The sequence below is a fragment of the Rosa rugosa genome, chromosome 6, assembly GCF_958449725.1.
Source record: "Rosa rugosa chromosome 6, drRosRugo1.1, whole genome shotgun sequence".
NCBI classification, from domain to species: domain Eukaryota; kingdom Viridiplantae; phylum Streptophyta; class Magnoliopsida; order Rosales; family Rosaceae; genus Rosa; species Rosa rugosa.
The window spans coordinates 40,528,619-40,551,281 of record NC_084825.1 but is presented as its reverse complement, the minus strand read 5'-3'; the positions used below and the strand labels follow the sequence as shown (position 1 = coordinate 40,551,281).

At 37.8% G+C, this 22,663-nt stretch overlaps 2 protein-coding genes and 1 long non-coding RNA gene across 5 annotated transcripts; 2 read left to right on the top strand and 1 right to left on the bottom strand.

Moving 5' to 3' along the window:
• Nucleotides 1-247: 247 nt before the first annotated feature.
• On the bottom strand, nucleotides 248-2,897 carry LOC133718067 (uncharacterized). Its single transcript, XR_009850086.1, has 2 exons — nucleotides 2,482-2,897; nucleotides 248-2,383 (listed from the first exon to the last, which is right to left on the bottom strand). It is a non-coding gene; the product is annotated as an uncharacterized LOC133718067 (long non-coding RNA).
• Nucleotides 2,898-12,904: 10,007 nt separating this feature from the next.
• LOC133715369 (homeobox-leucine zipper protein ATHB-12-like) lies at nucleotides 12,905-14,887 on the top strand. 2 transcript variants are annotated; one of them, XM_062141852.1, is made up of 3 exons: nucleotides 12,905-13,432; nucleotides 13,624-13,952; nucleotides 14,737-14,887. In XM_062141852.1, the coding sequence occupies exons 1-3, from the start codon at nucleotides 13,049-13,051 to the stop codon at nucleotides 14,744-14,746; spliced, it is 723 nt and encodes a 240-aa protein (XP_061997836.1). In that variant the 5' UTR covers nucleotides 12,905-13,048; the 3' UTR covers nucleotides 14,747-14,887. The 2 variants fall into 2 exon arrangements, with proteins under 2 accessions (XP_061997836.1, XP_061997834.1); XM_062141850.1 differs by lacking the exon at nucleotides 14,737-14,887 and having other exon boundaries at nucleotides 12,906-13,432; nucleotides 13,624-14,578.
• A 301-nt stretch (nucleotides 14,888-15,188) lies between these two features.
• On the top strand, nucleotides 15,189-18,268 carry LOC133715368 (uncharacterized membrane protein At1g16860-like). Of its 2 annotated transcripts, XM_062141849.1 has the most exons (4): nucleotides 15,189-15,810; nucleotides 16,688-16,843; nucleotides 17,566-17,774; nucleotides 17,859-18,268. In XM_062141849.1, the coding sequence occupies exons 1-4, from the start codon at nucleotides 15,499-15,501 to the stop codon at nucleotides 18,070-18,072; spliced, it is 891 nt and encodes a 296-aa protein (XP_061997833.1). In that variant the 5' UTR covers nucleotides 15,189-15,498; the 3' UTR covers nucleotides 18,073-18,268. The 2 variants fall into 2 exon arrangements, with proteins under 2 accessions (XP_061997833.1, XP_061997832.1); XM_062141848.1 differs by having other exon boundaries at nucleotides 17,566-18,268.
• The last annotated feature ends 4,395 nt before the right edge of the window (nucleotides 18,269-22,663 follow it).

Here is a 22,663-nt window from a genome sequence, read left to right as displayed (position 1 = left end):
AAGTTTTGAACTTAATTGCATAATCATAGAGAAACGATGTCCTAACAAGAACTGGACATCAATGTTGAAGCTTATATGGGTCCATTAGGCGTACAGTATAGTTAACGCTTAAAGATGCAATTTCAAAAAGGGCTCTTCACTAGCAGCCCAAAAGCTAGTAGCCCAAAAGTTAAGTCCAACTTATTGGAAATAGCTTACACTCATAGCTCTAGTGGAAGGAACATTTCTTCAAGGCCTTTCTTCAAACTGATTCACAATTTGAATATTAAATTAACAATGAAGCTGATCACATTGCCATTCAAAATTTTAAGTCAAATCTCAGCTACAAGCACAACTCCATCAGAACCAACCAAATTAAGTTGCCTTGGATCCTCAATGTACTAGCTTAGCTAGGAGCCAAGGGCCTAGCTAGCTATAGCTATAGCTATAGATGATTACACAGTTTTGTTAGCCTACCAATGAGTATGGAGAGCTATTTACAGCTTCCCATGCCCTAGGACCAATAGCCCAAAATTCCAATGCATCTATCTCATCTAATTAATAGGAACAATTATCCCAAACCCTGATTCAAAAGCTAGGCTTTAGTTAATTAATCAGGGAGTCTTCACTCTCCAGTGATCCAGTCTTGGTCAAGTGGAACAATCACACCACAATTATACACTCATTGAAAGTTGTGGCCATGCATAAAGCTAAAGCTCTCACCCAATTAATCGACCTCTGTCTCCTCCCTTTGTCACTCTGTGAGGAAAATCATGGGCAAAAAGAAAGCAATAAAGCTTTTTCTGCTTTATAAGTTCCAGAGGTCAAAAAGATCCAATTTCCCAAAAGGAGCTTTTAGTCTTTACAGCAATCTGTAATACAGTAATCTCATACTGGAAATAAATTTACAACGACCATCAAGAAGAGTAAAAAAAAAAAAAAAAGATAGTGAAAGAAAAGCATAAACACCTACATTTATGTAATTCAAACAAGAAAGTGGATTTCATAAAACTCAAAATGCACTCATTACTAGTACAAGAAGGACAAGGGAATAGTTGCTAGCATTTGAGATTGCTTCCTCAAGTCCAAACTTGCTGCTTTTACATAGATGGACCTTTTCCAAAAACTGGTAATGTAATAGGAAAAGTAAAAAAATCTTGAAATAGTGACTTTAGGAGACCACTTGTTTGATCAATCATCATTCCCAAGCATCTGAATATTAATGTGTCTCTGTAAGATTGTTAGAGTAAGCTAGTAAGTTACAGTGTTTTAAACCGGAAGGAAAAACAACCCCTTTTTCCAGACCTTATTATATATTATCAACCTTGTTTTCAAGACCTCTGTATTCATTTGAGAAGTTGTCCTGTATCCCTAATGCAGAAGCAAAGCTCGGATACAAATGACATAGTAGAATGATTAAGAAACAACTAAACCATCAAGTGACCCTAACTTGTTGAAGCATCCATCTTGGTTTTCCTGCACAATGCTCCATTTGTTGACTAGCTCAACTTTGGTTTTCGGTTATGGTTATAAGCTTTTTAAGCTAACACAAACACAAACAATAATTCAAATGGACATAGATCCAGGAGAGCAAAAGAGGAGAAATGCATTTAGTACCCAAGATGAACAAGACCAGGGTTTTGAATTAACACCCTATTGATAAGACAATAATGAAAAGATAAGCATCTAGGTTTTCACACACACTCATTTCCCCAAAGTTACATTTGTCTTTTGCTTGAATCACATTTTGAAAGAAATGCAAGTACTTCAAGGCATAAAGAGATGTGTAAGGCATTACTGAACAAGCTAGCTAAAGCCGAACGTATAAATGTAGTGACATCTGCAAACTAGTTGAGTAGAATAGTACTATATATTCTTTATGATATACTTCGCATATATATATTATCATTCAGAATCAGATACGAGATTAAGGATGATGCAGTAGCTATATGTATATACAATTAAACAATGAAAAATAGCATTTCAAACAGTGTCAGAAAGGCTGCCACTTCCTTGCTTGCTCATCTAAGCAAAGGCTTATTAGTGATACAATTATTCAGCACATTTATTTTAGATATTAACAGAGCCTCAATCTAGACTACGAAACCCTAAGAGAGAGAGGTAGCTAGCTAGCAGAACGTGAAAGAGAGGAAAGAACATTTACCAAAGTTAAAGGAGGAGGCCATGGCAGACCAGATCAGATCTGATGAAAAGAAAAAAGAAAAAAGCAAAAAAAAAGAAAACAATTGCAGAACAGACAGATCAGATAGTGGAAATTTGGCTTAAGACTGACAAAAACCGCATCATCCTCATCATAATTTGATCATCATCATGAGCACGAATGAAAAAGTCGGCAAATGATGAAATCCTTTTTATAGTCAAATGAGTCCATCATTACACCAATCTGCACATAACTAACATCCTTAATTGCCCTAAAAACGAAAACCCATAATTTAGAAGAATCCCGAAAATAGAAAAAAGCAACCCTTTGGAGTTCAGTACCTGGAGAAGTCTATGCCATGGAGGAAAAAGCTAAGCTCTGTGGACTGTGGAAGCTGTAAAATTGGGGGGAATGAAGCCTGGTCCGACGACACTAACTCCACCAAAAAGTCATGATCAATATATACAGATATAAAGATTGATCTATAGGATTACAGATCTTTCAAGGAAAAGGGTCCTCGAGCCAGACAACATTCCCCTCAAAAAAGCAAAAGCTCCACATCCATGGACTCGCCTTGTAGTTTTTACAAGCAAAGCTAGAGTCTGTCTAGTTCTGTGTTTTGTTTCTTCTATTCCTCACCCCTCTCTCTCTCTCTCTTTTTCCCCCAAGAGACTCGCCTATCTTCAAGGGGGTTAGAGAGAGAAAGAGAGAAAGATTGAAGGAGAAGGTGAAGATGATGAATGAGAGAATGATATGGGTGAATGGGTATGGGGGGGGTTGTTATAAAGGGACTTTATAATACGAAAGAGTAGTAAAGGCTTGGATATACAAGACAAAAAACATTGGTGCAGGCTCTACCCTACCCACCCTCCCCGAAATGACCACGACTCCCCTCCATGCACTGTCAGTTTCTAATCAAACTTTAATCCCAATCAAATTTGATCAAATCATACGGACCGTAGGATTAGGGCAAAGGATGATGATGACGCTCACCTCGTACAATAATACTGAGCTAGGAAGCATTGAGCTTAAGAGGTAAGAAGTAAGAAGCAATACCACTTACATGGTGGTGATGATCAAAACCATAATGGTACTATTCTAGGGTTTGGTGTAGCCTACAGACCAAGGAGCCCAATTTGGACCGTAAGATACTATGATTGTACAATCATGAAAAAAATATAATAATTGAAGAAAGGGAATCTGAAAAACCAAGAGAGGGCTATGAACCGAGTCAGAGAGGAGTGGTTGACAGATTGAGCTGCCCGATAGTAGAAACCCCCATTCAATATTTTTTGTCACTTTCTTAACTTTAACCTTTTGGGTAATTACGTAAATTTGTACTTGTCAAAGTAAAAAAATTAAATTAGGAAAAAAAAATAAGAGAGAGAGAGAGAGAGGACCCTCGGCTGGCGTGTCACTTTTGAGGTCAGGGGGGCGAGGAATTCGAGGCGAGGACCGACAGATGGGTCCATTTTCACTTTGCCTTTTTAACCTTTTCAATTGAGGATTTTTTACCTTGCTCTATTCCCGAGCACCCAATTCCTCGGCGACTTTTCTGGGGGTGAAATCTTTTCCCCCTAGGTCAAACGTTCGCCGTTTTTCACTTTTCACCTCCATTATTTTTGTCAAACTAGTATGTTTAGGGTTTTGGTGCAAATGGAGTTTAGAAGCCATGAATATGACTGGTGATAATGATTTCAGCTCCTTTTAGGCCCATGTTAAATTGACATTACTTTGCCTCTCCTCCTGGCCTTTGCCCCATTTCTTATAAAAGAGATTAGTTAAGTTTTTAGGAAAATTCTAATATGGATCAAGGTCCACATGTTCATAAACAGTACCGGGAATTAACTCATGGTGCATGTGGACCTTGGTTCACCCAAGACTCTTCGAAGTCTATTATGCACCGTAACAAAATGAAACTATTTCAGAGAGAACATGATTGAGAGACGAAGAGCATCAGACTAGCAACTTATTGAACGGAGGTTAGACTGTCGAGAAATGCAATAGTATCTTGTTTGATATGAAATTACTAAGGTACAGGCTCTTACATCATTACATCTACCGATCAAATAGCAGGTTGAAATGTGTAATATTGATTTCATCTTGATTGGATTTTCACATTTATTGCTGATAAATATACATACATCATTGTATTGATGAGAAGGAATCGGGTAGCTAGGTTAATTTATTAACCATGTTCTGTCTTACATGAAGCTGCAGAAGAGAACAACGACCTTTAACTTACAGCCAATTAATCACACACTGTGGAATGTTTGAATTTTAAGGCGAGAAAGAAACAAAGAAGATAATTTGGGGTTTCTAACCACTCAATTATCTTATGATTAGACGTAGTAGCAGTTACTAATAACTAGTCCTGCAACTTGGTGTTTGTTCAAGGGTGCAAGCTAGCTAGCTCAATTAAGCAAATTAAATGCCCTACCTATGGATTGTTCAAGAAATGCTCTCTAATAATTGTTATTTAATAATGTAATGTAATTGCAGGACATCTAATTGACAGAGATAGGTTAGCTTTAGTAGTACTAATAATATGCAGCTTTGTTGGAGTAAAGGTTTTTCCACTTATACACACGTCTTCTTCAAGCCATATATACTGGCTTTTCATTATAATCAGGGTTGGAAAAAGTTTTCTCAATCATATATACGAGATATAACCCAATTTAAAGAACAATCAAAGACAACTAATGGGAAAAACTCTAGCTACCTACCTACCAAATGCATTAGTTATCCTATGAGTTCTTTGCACAGATTTCAAACACCAAATGTGATTGCAAACAAGAGTTAAACGATGATAATTGATGAGTTGTAGCGCATGTATTTGTGTACAATTCACAACAACAATTTTTTTAAATTTAATATGAAATTTATACTTACAAGACATTAATATCTCTAACGCGCGTGCATATGCGCTTAATTTTAATATTTGCCCTGTATACAATTAAGGGAAGACAAATTAATGGCAAGTAAAAGCATTTTTCTACTTACATCATTGATTCACTCTTAACATTAATGAAAATCTCTTCAACCGAATCTAATAACAAAGCAAGCCGTTACTCTTAACATTTTTTTTTTTTTTGAAAAAGGGCTGGTGCAGCGACCCTTACACCTTATCCATTAATGAAACCTATGGTTTCATGGGGGGGACATAGTACCTTAACCCCGAATTGCAATAAGTATCAAGAGAACCACCCGAGATGATAACAAGCGCCTCACCTAAGAATATGCATTCTAACATGCACCATTTAGCGAAGAGTGCTCTACAGGCTACTCTATTCGCTTTACAAATGTGGTGACAAACTGGAAAGATAATGCTCATGCAGAGCCATAAGTTACTAATACTAGCAGCTTTCTCAGTATGCTGCCACCGGAAATATAGCCCGGTGGCACTAAGTTTCATTCTGCCACTAGGAGGCTGCGACCATTTGACAAAGTAAGGAACTCGCCGCCTACCTAGAGCAAACATGGTACGCAAGATGCGCAGGCCGGGACAAAGCCCACACCTCCAAACCAAAAAAAGGTCAGGAATTATTGAAAACGTAAAATAAACAAGAGCTGAAAAACCAAAGTAGCTAAAAAGTAAAAGGAACACAACCCAGATGGAGCCCGACACCAGAGCCCAGGCCCAATACTCTTAACATTTTTATGCTAACTTGGTACCATTTTTTCTAGTTATGAAATGCTCTTATATTCCCTCTGCCTTTCATTCTATTGATAAAAAGAGGTATTACTAACATGAGTCTCTGACTCCACTCCTATTCCAATTTCAGCCATTACACACGCATTCAAATTTCAAAACATAGGACGACTAATTAATAATTATTGACACGGTCATTGAGTAATTAGGAACGGGTTGATGATTCATGATGTAAAATATATAAGGCAGTTGAGTTGATTAGTGAAATATTCTTGAATTGGAATGATTTGGGGAGCTGCTTAGCTTATAACGTATTCTCTTGTTTTATCTAAATGCGGGAGTGCCCGGAAGTTGTGCTGCCATGCCTACCTAAACTGTGCACACCTCCCTCGACCACCGAACTTATAATATCGATCAGATCCACCAAGCAAACCCTAGGTCTCTCTCCTCTCTGTGTGTTGGTGGTGTGTGTTTTGTAGTACATCAGAGTGACAAACGGAGAGGACGACACTGGCTCCAGATTTCAACGCTCTTACATAACACAGCAGGCCTTGAAAATTGTGTGTGTGTATATATAAATTAAATCCTAACATACATACATATCATAACGATGAATTTATTATTCAAAACGAAAAGCAGCAGGGAAGATAGAAACAACACGTAAATGTCAAATCCCCCCTACTGCATCTCCAACCCAGGTTGTCGACATTTCAATTTTCATCACAGTATATTTATAAGTATATGATATAATTTCCAAAAAGTACACCACCCCACCTGGACCTGGGTTCTCAGTTCTCGCTGTTCTTCACTATCTTCCATATGCTTTGGTCACGTGCTGTGTCTGTGAACTGTGAGACTACTACTGTGTCTGTGTGACTGAGTTGTGAAGGCGAGGAAAAGGAAGGAGGAGTAGTTGAAAAGGAGGGAGAGGGCGGGGAAAAGGTTGAGAAAGCTTTTTTGCGCAAAGCTTTTTGGGAGCGCTTAAGTCAATTTGGTGTCTGGATCGAGAAAGCAAAGCAAAGACTCGATGTAATATTACAGAGATGATATGATGTCGAAATGATTTGATATGATACACGTACTTTGTACTACTAAATACTAATCAGTCAGTACGTGTAGTTAATTAGTTTGTTCAGTGTTAAGTGAAAGGATCACAGTTATTTTTTCTCTTTGGTCAAAGTAATGGTAGACTTGGAACAAGTGCTTTTTACCATGAGGAAAACAGACCTAATTTCCTGTGTGCTAGCTAGCTATCTAGCTGCATTGCAGGGTTTAGGGCTACATATGAAAAGAGATGAAGGAACCGACCATTTCGGCGCTTGCCCCATCCATTGAGTTTAGACACATAGTTAACAAACGAAAATTTAGCATGTTCAAGTCAATGCCCATCACGGAGCTAAGCTAATCTCCTCCTTTTCTTTTTTGTGTTTGGAAAAAACTTCAATAGGGAGAGGATACAATTCTTGAGAAACTACTTAGTGTCCCTAAGAGCAAGTTCACCCGTTAAGTCACCAGGTCACCAAGGCAGGAAACTATTCACTGCCACTGGATCTTTGCTTCCACCCGTTGGGTCAGGGTCATCAGTCAGTTACTGTTCATCGAATATATATATATATATTTTTTTGGAAAATGAGAAATGTATGATGTAAATAAATAGTATTGATAAACAATTTGAAAATGCAACCAAAGAAAATTTTATTGGTAGACAAATTATATGTCCACCGACATGTTTTTTTTTTTTTTTAACTCCACCGACACTTTTATCACATGTACACCACGTCACCACCGACAAAGTTTTTGAAAATATGATTTTTTTTGTGTGAGAGGTAAATTAGGAAGTGAGGTATTTATAGGAAATTTTGGTTCTTTGTTTTTTCTTAATCTAACGGTTACAAACAATATATATATTTTTTCTTTTCTCAATTTATCTAACTCCTTAATTGCTACCCATCAGATCCCATTCATAATTAAAACCAACGGTCGAGATCTGTGGACCGTTGGCTTCAAATTTCCAAGCAAACCAATGGCTAGACGCCACGTCACCCACCCACATGCCACAACCGGACAAAATCCGGCCTCCCCACGCGCTGCAGCCTTTTCGCCGCTAGAAGACAAGCGACTAGCTTGCACTCCACCTTCCTGGCGCGTCTCCCCTCAGCTCATTTTTTGGGCTAGCTGGAGGCCTGGGTCACGGGCTCGGGGAGGAAGTTGCACGAGCTGTTGTCCTGGGTCGCCAACTGTTGGGGAAGCCCAGATCGGTGGAACGGTGAACAGTGGAATTTTGGTGACTTGGGTCACCGTTTGACGTGGTGCCCGGGCGCCTTGAGCCCCGGTGAACTTGCCCTAAGTATGCACCACATACGGGGGCAACCATACCCCAGGTTTTGCCTCACCATCACTATCAGTGACAATTGAACACAAGACCTCTCTTTAGTCTCTTGCAGCTAGATCTCCACAGGCTTACCCAAAAGAGCTGCTTGATCGCTTATCATCCCGACACTTTATTGAGGAATATTGGCAATTGCAGCTTGTGCATTTGGTTCTACAACTCATGTATACTTTAGTTTCTTTCAGCCTTCTTCTTTTACATAATAGTCGACTTTCCAAATATATATGATAGCACAGATATTTGGGAACAATATCTACGGTTAAAAGCTAAAATCCCTTTCCAAAAAAAATGATCGTAGGCCTAGCCCTTGTTTGTCTAAATGTCTAATTGAGAAGATATAAATTATTGTCAGGCCCTGAGGTCCTAACATCACAGTGGGCCTACTATCTCAAAGGTGGATTTCCTCCAACATTCAATCATTTATAATGAGGCCCACCCCCAACATTCATCGTCCATCACTAGCACCCAATCTGCCACTGGGAAAACTGATAATTAACACAAGGTCTACCGTCACCAAAATCAGCGATCAAAACACCGACGCCTAAAGTAGGGAGTCGCGTCGAAGAAAACCACCGATGCCAAAGCCCTCATGTCAACTAGAGGAAAAGGGATAACCCATCCTCCTAGTCATAGATCCGCCGCCGCCGCACCCTTGCACGAGTAGGAGAGTATAAACACCTTTTTTTTCTATTTTGAAAGACACTAACGGTACTATTTTTTTTATGCATCAAAAGTTATAAATGGTATTTGATCCAAAAAAAGAAGAAGTTATAAATGGTAATGACACTGCTATTTTAACTTTTCGAAATTTATAAAATGAAATAAAAAATACCCAACTCTGAGAAAAAAAAAGTATGGAATGTGCATAGAAATTTGCGACATTTCTTTCATTATCCAAACTTTTAATACAACCGTTTTGACTTGTATATTCTTTATATTTGAAGAGTGTACGGAAGAAATTTGCGTCTTATTCCTAGTTTCCTACCATTTTCTGTTTGCAACAATGTGACATACTAAACACATGTATGGAAGTTTCTTGTCAACTACCAAGAAAAGATGAGTAAAATGATTATCCTTAGAATTTAAACATTTTTCCTTGAATCGAAGTTGAAAATGAATTGAACTTTAGAATTTAGACAAGGAAGAAAACCAGAGTCACACTCATGCTAAGGTTGAGCAAAAATTCACAAAACCCTCCTCCTTTACGTTTCCCCTGTTGAATAATATTTGTGTTTTTGCTTTTGTTTTTTTTGCTAAAATTGTAATTTCCCAAGTAAAAGAAGACTAATTGAACCTCTAATTAAACCAAAAGGAGTTCTCCAAAGTACTCTCTCTACCTTCCGTCAAATTAAAGGAAACTCTCAAGCCATTCCATTGGTACGTACATCTTCACTAACCGATCTTCTTCATGTAATTGGCTACAAATTGTCATCAAACAAAGACAATCACACCTTGATTGTATGTATGTGGCACTTTGAGTGGTCTAGTTAACCTAGGCAACCATAAACATACGCCAAGCACCTTCTTATGAATATCTGACATACACTCGAACACTATTCCACCAACCTTTTTTGATGCGTAAGTAGAACTCTAATCCTCAAATGTCATAAACACCATGACTATACTTCAATTTCATCCTTTCCCTGTTCAATGCTCTTGATCCCGTCATCTGATCCCAATTACATCCCAAAAAAAAAAAAAAAAACTTAGATTTGTCCGTTAAGATTGATCATCATTGTACATGTTCCATTAAGATCCCATTTGAGATTGCTTCACTTTAAAAAAAAAAGAAGCTTTTGTCTAAAATTTTAGATTTTCTTGTGTTTGTTAAATGAGTAAAAAACAGCTTTATTTGAAAATTACAGATCACTGGCAGCAGATTTCAGAAGCAACATTTGGGTTGCTTTTAGAAGTTACTTTCAATTAAAACACGCTTTGGAGTTTTTTTATGTACTGACAACACTTTTAAAAGTATTCATTACCAAACACAAATCTGTTTTAATTCACAATTGATTATTCTCACAACACAGAAACAGCAGCAGCAGCAGTTTTTTTTTTTAAAGTCATATCAATCCTAAACTAATCCCAAATAACACAACAGAAACTAGCTAACAACCGAACAGTCACTATCTCTCTCCCTCTTCTACATGGAGTGAGATAGATGGAGGTGGCTTTCTGGCGGTGACCCATTAGATTTCTTTGCCATTGATGTTTATAATTATCGATATCTGATCACTCATTTCAAGCCAGGCTGCTAGTTATGCAAATGTGCCATAAAGATCGAGCGCTATAGCCACTCAAACTTCCTTGCTAGCAGGTAGGCAAAGGGAAAGAATGCAAAACAATGGTCGACGATCATGAACCCGCCTAATACAAATAAAAAACGGTGTCATTTTCACACACTATCTTCATCACTTACCATGCATCTCTTTTTCTTTATTTAAATCTCTATTAGATTATTAATAGTTCACATTACATGGTGATAAGTCTATGTCCAAGCACAAACTTAAAGTCGTCATGCCTTTCTTTCCCATTGATATGATAAGAGTAAGATCTGCCGAGCTAGGACAATATTGTACCCTAAAGACTCGAGTATCCAATCTCCGTCCTCCAATTGTTGCCTACACACAATTGAAATTTAATGGAGAAAATGGACAACCAACACTTCCAACAATAAAAAATTCTGAAATCCAGAAGATAAACAACAACATAGAAGAAACGTGAGGACATTCCTCTACCCTACATAGAATTCTTCTAGCCGCTAGAATTATCTTGTAGGTCTTATTTCATATATAGACCTAATTGAAATAGTTTAAAACACGCCTAACATTTAAATAATTGACGAAACTAATATTTTTTTTTTTAATTTTATGAATATCGTTTTTGACACATCGATCATCACAGTTATTTATTTAAAATAAAAATGAGAAATCATTGACAAGCTCTCTAAAAGAAATTAGCGATTAGAATACTTATCTATAGACATAATCTAATTTCTTAAAACAATTCGTAATTCATATATAAACTTAAGTTCTCATTTCAGATAAGTGAAACGTACAGAGTTCTGTGTTTATTTATTTATTTTAAATGTCTTTAAAAGAGTTCAATAGGTGGTCTACAGTAGCACGTGTCAAGCAAGGCGGCAGACGGACAACCTGAAAGACTTGTCCCTACCACCACGACTGTGATTGGCACAAAGACAAGGGCACGTGTCCTCTGTACTCCACAAGCTCTCTACGTTCAACCACCGGATTTCAGCCACGTCAACGGGCCCGCACCAAAACGCCAAAGAAAATGGCGTACTAAGCTTTGACCGAGGGTAATGTGGAGGGCTCTGATTGGCTGCGTGTGACAGATGAGTGTTTGGGTTTATAATAATATCCTTTGCGAGTTTTCTAATGTTTATCGAGGACAACCAAAGTTGGACACGTTGTGTTTGTGTCTTCGATGGCGACTCAACCCTAACCAATTCTACGAGTATGGCTCGAGTGAGTCGATGTGTTCATGGCTTCGCTTTTTTAAGCTCATGGATTGAGACTCATTAGCTTATTAATGATGGAGACAATGCCAGGAGATTAGATTAATGATGAAGACTAATTACGTATTTTGGTTTAGTTTTCTGATGGATTATGTAAGACTCCAGCCATGTGATATACGTGATGGATTTTTTTTCATACATAACTTGACACATTATTTGTTGAGTTCTAGAGCATAATTTTTTTGAAAGTCACAATTATATTCAAATATTTCTTTTTAATCGACAATCATAGAATTTGACAAAGTAGTCATCATATTATATAATCTAAACATGTTTAAGATTCAAGGTAATTTTGAAAAATATAGTTTCCTCTTATGAAGTAAAGCGTTTCAATACATTGCATGTTTTGAAGTATTGCAAAACGCAATTGTACAATGCTTCATAAACTTTTAAAAGTAAAGTTTTTGTAGTCATGTATCCTCACAAAAATGTTGTTGTAATACGAGGCTTGTAAAAGTAATGTCTGACAAACTTCACAAAACTAGTGAGAAATTACTTCAGAAATTAAAATACAGTTTTTATTTTGTATGAGACAATCAACCTACTTAATTTTAAGCCGATTATTATACAACAGCTTCAATCGTAAAGCAAAGCTTACAAAATAGGTTGACATGTTAATAAGGCTTGTTCGCGAGAGTGATTATTGATCTAAAGATTCTAAGAATCCTAACCAAAATTTAATATATTAGGCATTATTCACGCGCGTTAATCTAGACTCGATCTTATTGAACTTCATTCTTTACTCCTAGGAGAAGACAACGCTTTGAGTAACATGCAATGGATTCACCAAATCGACAAGGACGGATGGTAAATTGGACAACGTGATTCACGTATTGCCGAATGCCGACACTCCATATATAAGCTTAATTAGGGAGATCGAAGACTTCTTTTAAGTAATTAAGACGGTTCATACCACGACAATGACAAAGGCCATATTATATCATATCACAAACAATTTAAAAAACGCTAATAATGTGATGCAATGCACAGAAAGAACCAGCTTAATCCGCTACACAAATTAAGCTGGCTAGCTAGCTAGCTTGAGCTTCGTAAATTGCTTAGCTAGAAATGAAATGGGGAAACTAATATTCGAGCAAGAAAAATAGTATGGGGAATGTTTACATTAAATGAACAGAAAGAAAAGCAATATATATATATATATATATATATTACGCCAGCAGATCCACCCATGGATTTTGAATATAAAGCAGCAATCACAAAACCCAGTCAGACCCAAAGAACCATGACATACACTGAGGATCACATAGTTTAAAGCACAAAACCCCAAAAGCATTCTCTCCCGTGACACTGATCCCCAAAAACAACGAGATGTTAGAGGTAGACCGAGTTGGATATTCTCCCTCACCGGAAGAAGCCGAGGCTTTTAGCTACATGAACGACTCGTTAGGTGCAGGCAGTAGTTTAAAGAAGAAGAGCAGCAAGAACAACAAGAAGAGGTTCAGTGATGAGCAGATTCGATCGTTGGAGTCCATTTTTGAGTCCGAGTCGAGGTTGGAGCCAAGGAAGAAGCTGCAGCTGGCGAAAGAGCTGGGGTTGCAACCAAGGCAGGTTGCGATATGGTTTCAGAATAAGAGAGCTCGATGGAAGTCGAAGCAGCTTGAAAGAGACTACAGCATACTCAGAGCCAACTACAGTAACTTGGCTTCCCGGTTTGAAGCTCTCAAGAAAGAAAAGCAGGCCTTGGTTACTCAGGTAATTAATATATTCATTCATTCTTTGAAAGGGGACTTTTGCTAGCAATCTCGGAGAGTCATCCTTCACTCCTTCCGTTTTAGTACAGATTACAGAATGACTTTCCGAGAGTAAATAATAACACCACATCTTAAGATTAGTACAAATGAATTGGAAGCAATATCTGATATGGATGTGTTGTTTTGTGACAGTTGCAGAAGCTGAATGATAAGATGCAAAGGCCAAAAGAGGAAAGGAACAATAGCATTGATGGCGAATCGGACAATGGAGATGATGCTACTAGGTCGGAATCTGAGGGGAAGCCTAATTACCAGATGTCATTCGAAAAATCAGAACATCGGCTTCGAGTTATGTCAGATGATGATAGCAGCATAAAGGCAGAGTACTTTGGACTTGAGGAGGAACCGAACCTTGTGAACTTTGTGGAATCTGCAGATGGGTCCTTAACATCTCCTGAAGATTGGGGTAGATTGAACTCCGATGGTGGTCTCTTTGACCAATCGACTAGTGATTACCAGTGGTGGGATTTTTGGTCTTGAAAGATGAAAATGTGTAAAAATAAGAAGAATATTCTTGCTGCCACTTGTGGACACTATCGCTACAAGTAACTCCCCTCTGTCACCGGTGTATACAACTAGGTGTCTGTCTCTCTAGCTGCGTGAGAAAGTTACATATAGTTGTATACAAAAAGTGACAGTGAACACCATCATGTCACGTAGAGGATGATTCTGCCAACAAGTACAATGGGGAGGCAAAAGAGTATAAAGCTTTCAAAGAGCTAGCTAACCTTTGGCAAGGAGAAATTTTTGTATATAACCGTTACAATAATACTCTTCCGATCACATGTTAGACTAGATGTGATGAGAAATACAACGGGCCTATGTACAATTTTTCCTCTTAGCCAAAAGATTAGCGCACACCGATATATGCACTAGGATTAACTTTGTAGTTGGTATGCTAGTCTATGCAATAAACCCAGGAACCCTGATCTAGCATCTAACATGATTCCATGCATGTATGAGTATGTTAGAACATTTGTGGTAGCTAGCTAAGTGCCCATTTACAAACTAGAAGTTTCATACTGCACTGGATCACAAAATATTCGATTTAGATTACCATGAATGGATAAAGTTAGCATGAACATAATTTAACTCTATGGGGGAATGTTAACAGTATATTAGTGAGCAACATATTCTGAAATTTCTTAAAAAAAAATATATATAAAAGTCAAAATATTTGAACTGTTTGAAAAACAAAACTTTATTGAAACACGATATATATTGACAATATTGGGTTTTTTGAAGGTGTGCATGAGTCATTTGGAGCTTTGATTTCAACTTTGGAATTATTCTCACGGAATTTGGCCTATGCTTCTCACTGCTATATACGGCGAGTCTTGGCGGCGTCTGGTTCTTCTGTCAGATTAACGTATGTGGGCTGGGTTATGTTTTTGACCCATTTTTTGGGCCTCTGTATGTTATTTCATGTTGTCAAGTGTTAGGTTTGATTTTGTAGCTCCTTTTGGAGCATGTCCAGTACAGACTTTTACCCTCCATGGGCTACTGCCTCTTAATTTTAATGCAACTTTTCTATTCGATCAAAAAACACATCATAAAGTTGGTGCATATCGTAGGGCGTGATTTTCCTTCTCATCAGTTGTATACATGATTTATCAATCTCTCTCATTGTAATGTTGTATGCTGATTGTCCAAGTAATAATGAGAGAGATAAAAATTTTGTATACAATTAATTATTCATCACAATGCAGAAGGTTAATTGGGACTTAATAAGAATCTCATGAGATTTGCTTTTTTAAATGCAACGAAGAATTTGATGTTTTTGTAAATAGATCCCAAAATGTTATGTAAAAATACTCATGTTTTTCACATGAGCAGTAATGTTTGATCCCAAACATTATCAACTCCCCCCTCCAATTCTGCTTGAGCGACGCCGTTTCGTCCATCATATCCAATCCATTCCTGATTTTAGCCATTTTACACTCCCCTGTTACTGGTTCGGTAAAGGTGGGTGCTTTAGTGAGAGAGCGAGAGCACCGAAGAGGAGTAATGAACGACCTCTCAAACGCGGTTCTGAGAGACCACCATACTAGTACCTTCAAGCCCATACCATCCCTTGTCCTCTACATTCTCATACCCATCTTTGTTTTAGGTCTCTCTGTCTCCATCTTCATTCTCATTGTCGTCCACAACGCACTCTTCTTCGTCTTCTTCCTTTTGCTCTCTGCTCTCGTCCTCGCTTTCATTCTCTGGAACACGCGTCATTGGGCTTCTAAAGCTGCAGTCTTGTTCTTTCTCAACTCTCTTCCTGAGTCTGACCTTCGCGTGGCTCAGCATGGAGAGCTGGTCAAGATCACTGGGGTACTGATTTTCTTCATGTTTTAGCTCGTTTTCTGTGATGGGTTTCTTTTACTTTTTAATGGGTTGCTCTCTTTACTCTGTTTGGTTGATCTTTTTTTTTTTTTTTTGGGAGTTTAGTTTGAAGTCTTGTTTGTGTGAGAATGAATGTATGAGAACCAAGGATGGGAATGCGTTTATTTGAGTGTTATGTAGTTTGGGTGCTGAGAAATTGGAGGAAACAAGAGGAAATGTGTTAGTGTTTTTTACCTTTGTTTTATCATCTGCAAAGATTTCTGTATCTGTTGCCGCCAATAAAAAGGACTTGGCATTTATCCAGAGTTGAGCAGGACATTGATAAGTTATAGCTTGATATTAGTTTGTTTGGGTTAAACATCAATGGTATTCAAGAAAGACGCCCTTTGTTGGGCTTATTACATAGTGAACAACAAGGATATGACAAACACAGCTGATTTAATTGACAATATAGTGGGTGAAAAACCAAAAAAGTGTGTCCCATTAAACTAAATTCAGGGGTTTGCAACTGAACACAGACCTTAGATGGTTCAACCTTTGCGTATGTTGATGGTGGATACCAGTCTCTAATTTATAGATTCTCCTGTGTATGATCGACTTAACGAATATTGTATGAGGAGATGCTATTTGAGTTCCTAAATAAGCCTCTTGCAGCTTTGCATCTACATGTGGAAACTAATTTTGGCTAGCAAATAATATTTTGATTGTGTATGCCATGTGAGGAATGGCAGTCTCTACTTGTACGTATCTGCTTCATGGCAAATCGTTTCTGTCCATTTTTTCTTGCTCATTAATTGGTTTATCACTCTATAGTTTCCTTCAGTTTGTTGGGGTGGATCATAATTTGTTATTGTGATGATTTCAGCTTGTCTCATGTGGGAGTCTCTCCCTGGAATCTTCATATGAAAAGGCTACTAGATGTGTATATGCCTCTACTCTTTTATATGCATACAAGGGATTAACTCTTCAACCTAGAAATGTCAAGAGATCATGCTTCCAGTGGCACTTAGAATATTGTGAGGTACGTTCTTCTGTAGCCATATAGATCAGCAAAAGGACTGTTTCTTGTCCTTCTCATTAGATTAAATAGGTTTCAGTTACCTTCTTAAGATGGCTAATGATGTTCCCATGTTTTTTCATACTTGAGTCAATTACTACTTAATTTATGCATTTCACTAACTTTACGAGGATTAGAATGCTTATTTGATGCTCAAACATTGTGATGTTCATAGTTATCTCCCATTTCATGTGATCATGTGAACCTCAAGTTACCCTGAACTTCTTTTTTTCCTGTAATAACAGTTGCTACTCGATCCAAATAGCTTCTTTTATGCCATGAATCATTACAAGGAAGGCCTTAGGCTTTGCTTCTTTACCTTGGGTTGTTTTGCCTGTTTTTAGTAGAAATAAGAATATAATTAGTATCAATAATATACATTTTGAAGAATTTTCCATTCTTTTCTATAGATGCTATGCTTTAATATCTTTAGTAATTCATTCCCCTAAGTGAATCGAAAATTGAGTCATGATTCATGAGTGCTAGTGTTAATCATTCCATTTTGTGGACCAGCCAATCCAACTTTTGTTTTCTTTATAACATTCAATTATATTGGTGAGGATCACTTTGTTGAGAATCTGGATTGCATGCCTATACTTGTTTAGCTTAACGATGAAAAATAGAAAAGGCAGTCTATTTGGAATTATAATTTTTCTTTTCTTTTGCTTCGGCTTTTCACCTGACAGAGATTCTCAACAGACTTTTTCTTGACTGATCGGAAATCTGGTCTTAGAGCTATTGTCAAAGCTGGTTCTGGTTGTAATCTTATCCCACTGGTCTTTGAGAGCAAACTTGTCAACACAAGAAAATGCAGAATCCTCTCTCCTCACTTGACGAAATGGTTACGTGAGAGAAATCTCTCAGCTGAATCCCGTCTGCTACGTCTGGAGGAAGGGTATCCAATTTTTTCATTAAAATCTCAATCAAATACCCTGCTGTTGTCATATATGCATCCTTATGTACCGTGGAGTTTTGGCAGGTATGTACAAGAAGGAAGCACTGTGACTGTATTTGGCATGCTGCACAGAAATAATGAGATGACTACGATTGTTCAACCACCGGAAGTAATTTCCAGTGGTTGTCTATGGCGAAAACTGCTTCTCCCTGTTGACATTGATGGACTCATTCTAAGGGTCTCTCCGATGGCTGGGCAATCTGTCAACCAAAATTCTATACAACACCCAGAAAGATAGTAGGTAGGTAGCACATTATCTCTGAAGGATGACACAAATTTTCAGCTCAGGAGTTCATGTTTGTCTTACTTGATTTGATGTCTCGCTAATCACTATGTAAACCTTTAGCTCTAACATTATTTAGCTCTGGAAAGGTCTTGTTCTGACTACATTACTTCTGAATTTACTTTCTGATGTGTGAATATCTTTCATTTTCTTAGAGCAAGAAATTGTATGGTAAAAGTTATATTGATCCATTCCATCAGCAAAACCAGAAAAACAAATGAAAAGGTGACGGTGGATTATAGCTCATTAGCATAAAGTAAACAAAAGTTTTGGTATATGGTTCTAGGTTCTCAGCAAGACAGCAACCAAACCAAACATATATATATAATCATATTAAAATGGGCTATAACTGAGCCTCATAAGTTCGTTCACGTGTTGAACAAAACCAGTTTAAAACAATGTAAGACCAACCTTGTACGTTGTTGGTCTAGGTTTGTATCCCTTTCAAAATTAGACCAAGAAAACCAAAACCAATGCATCAATTTAGATCAGATCCTTCAATTCAATTGCAAATTTTCTAAGAATTCCATATTTTTTCTTCCTAATAAAATCACTAATATCCGGTAACTTTACAGCATCTTTCAAGGCATACTTCTATGCTGAAATAAATGGAAGAGTAATGCTAGGTAAACCAATTTTTGCATGTGGCAGCTAATGTAACCGAAAGTCTAACCTATCACAAAATTTTATTAAATGACGTGGCTATGCCACATCAGCTCACATAAAGTAAGATACAGGTGGTTCACCTAGCATTATTCCAAATGGAATGCATAAAAAAAAAATTTAATGACATTTTCATGTTTTAGTTTAGTTGTATTTGTAATTAGTGAAAGGTTTTCTTTTGGGGGGGGGGGGGAGCTGGGCCCGGGACAGGCCTGTTTGTTACGGTTCAGGCCCAAAGCCCGTTTTACATCCAATAGGGACCGACCCCTTTCATTTTTTTTTTTTACCTTTTCAGATCTCAGCCCTCTTCCAGTCTTCCTCTTGCTCTTTAGGGGTCTGGGAGGATGAGTACATGTCGGAGCGATGGTACAATAGCCTTCCCATCAACAGCCATGGTACAATCTTAACAGGGAGAAGAAAAATTACATCAGAAAACACCCAAATGAATTGAAAATTTACTGCAATTTACATCAATTTCGTGAAGACGATGTGAACTCAGACAAAGATGAACTCGGATTGAAGACGAAGAGGAAGATGTGAACTGAAACAAAGGCGAACTCATCTGAGACTAAGTATGGAGACGAAGACGAAGCAATTCAATTTACATCGTCGCCTACCTATCTGAGACGAAGACGATGTGAACTCTCTCCGGTGAAGACAAAGAATCGAAAACTATGTGAACTTAGACGAAGATGAAGACGAACTCAGACTAAACTCTCTCCATTCAGACACTGACGCAGTCGGAAGTAACAGGGTTTACAAGCAATAAACCTTAAAAAGATAAATCTGGAGTCCACCAGAGAAATTGAGAAAAATCTCTCATTTTATTAAATTTGATATGATAAACTGCTATTAATACATAGCATGATGGTGCTTATATAGGCATCCAAGTCATAACCTAATCACAATCATAACCTAACAAGAAATCCTAAAGAATCCAAATTAAAAAGGAAAATAAAAAACCTAAATAAAAAGAATCCTAAAACAAATGTAAAACTAGCCTAAAAATATTAAATCCCGAATCGGATAATTAAAACGATATATTTTGGCCTAAATCTGTTAGGGCTCACTAAAGTGAGTCTTGAAGATCTCGTCGTTCCCATGCCACAAAGGTATCGTGCGTCTCAAACGGACATTCTAGCCAAAATTTACTCCAACCTGATTCACAATCCAGAACCTGACTTTTCGCACGAGAAACCTGAAAAGTCCAAAACCAAATTTTCTTGGATATTGCAGCGGCTAGTAACCTCATTATGCGTGAATTACCTATTTTTCAATCACTCTTCTTGATTCTACGCCGCTTCTTTATTTTTCTAGTTTTCCGGCTAAACCAGGCTCATTCTCGTCCTACATCAGACACGCTCGGAGACGATGTGAAGAACACGAGTCGGCGACGGTCTTAGTCTCTGATTTGGGAATTAGGGATTTAGGGCTAATTGTGAAGAATGAGTCGTGGGTTCTGATTTGGGAGCTAAATGATGTCATTTGCAACTTGGATTCAGTGTAATCAAATATATGAAAAGGGTTTTGAGCCCTTCATTACTGCCAATCATATAAAAACAAGTGTCTCTTGCTAACCAAATTTTCTTGGATATTGCAGCGGCTAGTAACCTCATTATGCGTGAATTACCTATTTTCCAATCACTCTTCTTGATTCTACGCCGCTTCTTTATTTTTCTAGTTTTCCGGCTAAACCAGGCTCATTCTCGTCCTACATCAGACACGCTCGGAGACGATGTGAAGAACACGAGTCGGCGAAGGTCTTAGTCTCTGATTTGGGAATTAGGAATTTAGGGCTAATTGTGAAGAATGAGTCGTGGGTTCTGATTTGGGAGCTAAATGATGTCATTTGCAACTTGGATTCAGTGTAATCAAATATATGAAAAGGGTTTTGAGCCCTTCATTACTGCCAATCATATAAAAACAAGTGTCTCTTGCTAACCAAATTTTCTTGGATATTGCAGCGGCTAGTAACCTCATTATGCGTGAATTACCTATTTTCCAATCACTCTTCTTGATTCTACGCCGCTTCTTTATTTTTCTAGTTTTCCGGCTAAACCAGGCTCATTCTCGTCCTACATCAGACACGCTCGGAGACGATGTGAAGAACACGAGTCGGCGAAGGTCTTAGTCTCTGATTTGGGAATTAGGAATTTAGGGCTAATTGTGAAGAATGAGTCGTGGGTTCTGATTTGGGAGCTAAATGATGTCATTTGCAACTTGGATTCAGTGTAATCAAATATATGAAAAGGGTTTTGAGCCCTTCATTACTGCCAATCATATAAAAACAAGTGTCTCTTGCTAACCAAATTTTCTTGGATATTGCAGCGGCTAGTAACCTCATTATGCGTGAATTACCTATTTTCCAATCACTCTTCTTGATTCTACGCTGCTTCTTTATTTTTCTAGTTTTCCGGCTAAACCAGGCTCATTCTCGTCCTACATCAGACACGCTCGGAGACGATGTGAAGAACACGAGTCGGCGAAGGTCTTAGTCTCTGATTTGGGAATTAGGAATTTAGGGCTAATTGTGAAGAATGAGTCGTGGGTTCTGATTTGGGAGCTAAATGATGTCATTTGCAACTTGGATTCAGTGTAATCAAATATATGAAAAGGGTTTTGAGCCCTTCATTACTGCCAATCATATAAAAACAAGTGTCTCTTGCTAACCAAATTTTCTTGGATATTGCAGCGGCTAGTAACCTCATTATGCGTGAATTACCTATTTTCCAATCACTCTTCTTGATTCTACGCCGCTTCTTTATTTTTCTAGTTTTCCGGCTAAACCAGGCTCATTCTCGTCCTACATCAGACACGCTCGGAGACGATGTGAAGAACACGAGTCGGCGAAGGTCTTAGTCTCTGATTTGGGAATTAGGAATTTAGGGCTAATTGTGAAGAATGAGTCGTGGGTTCTGATTTGGGAGCTAAATGATGTCATTTGCAACTTGGATTCAGTGTAATCAAATATATGAAAAGGGTTTTGAGCCCTTCATTACTGCCAATCATATAAAAACAAGTGTCTCTTGCTAATCAATACGGGCCTGGCGGGCTTTTTGTCTTTTTGATTTCAAGGCTCAAGCCCGAACCGTTTAGCCAAAAAAAAAAAAAAAAATTGGGCCCGGACCGTACGGGTCGGATTTTGACGGGCCGGTGCGGGCTTTCGGGCTAAAATGCCCAGCCCTGCAGTTTTGGGGTCATATACAGATATGAAATCAAGGATATTGGATTAGGATATTCTCACATCAAAATCATTAAAAAACTGTCAATCACTTGCCTAATTGCTGATTAGTGATAAGGGTGTGTGTGGCATATATACGTATTATATTTCACTCTCACTCTTTATATGATATTAATATTAATGGGGTAGTGTAGAAGATGCGACTCCCCATTTACCTCTACCAACTAGACTTGAGCAGCCTAACCAAGTGACCAACCTCCACAAATGTTTAATCCAAAAATTGACATTCCAGGTTGACCTTCTTTATTTTGGATTTGACCTCTTAGTCAACTCAATTATGTACGGCTAATTTCCAGCTAATAGGTAGGAAATTGTTTGATTATTACTTAATACAGTTGGGTGGAAAAGGATTGTATTGAGGTATCTGCAAAACAAGTAAAATAGACAAGTGCACTAGCCAAGTAGCCATGATCCCAAGGCCGGTATGTGTATGTACACATACCAATGGGTTATGATGATCATAAAACTTGAAAACTAGTTGGCCAAATTACAATTTTGGTACGCCAAACTTGGGTCAAGTTTTACAATGTAATCTGGTTTCTATTTTAACATTCTTATGGAAAAAGACAGTTTAATTTTAGTCCAAAGTTTGTAGGTTGAACAACTAATGATACATTTATGTCAAATAATTTTTCTATTTTT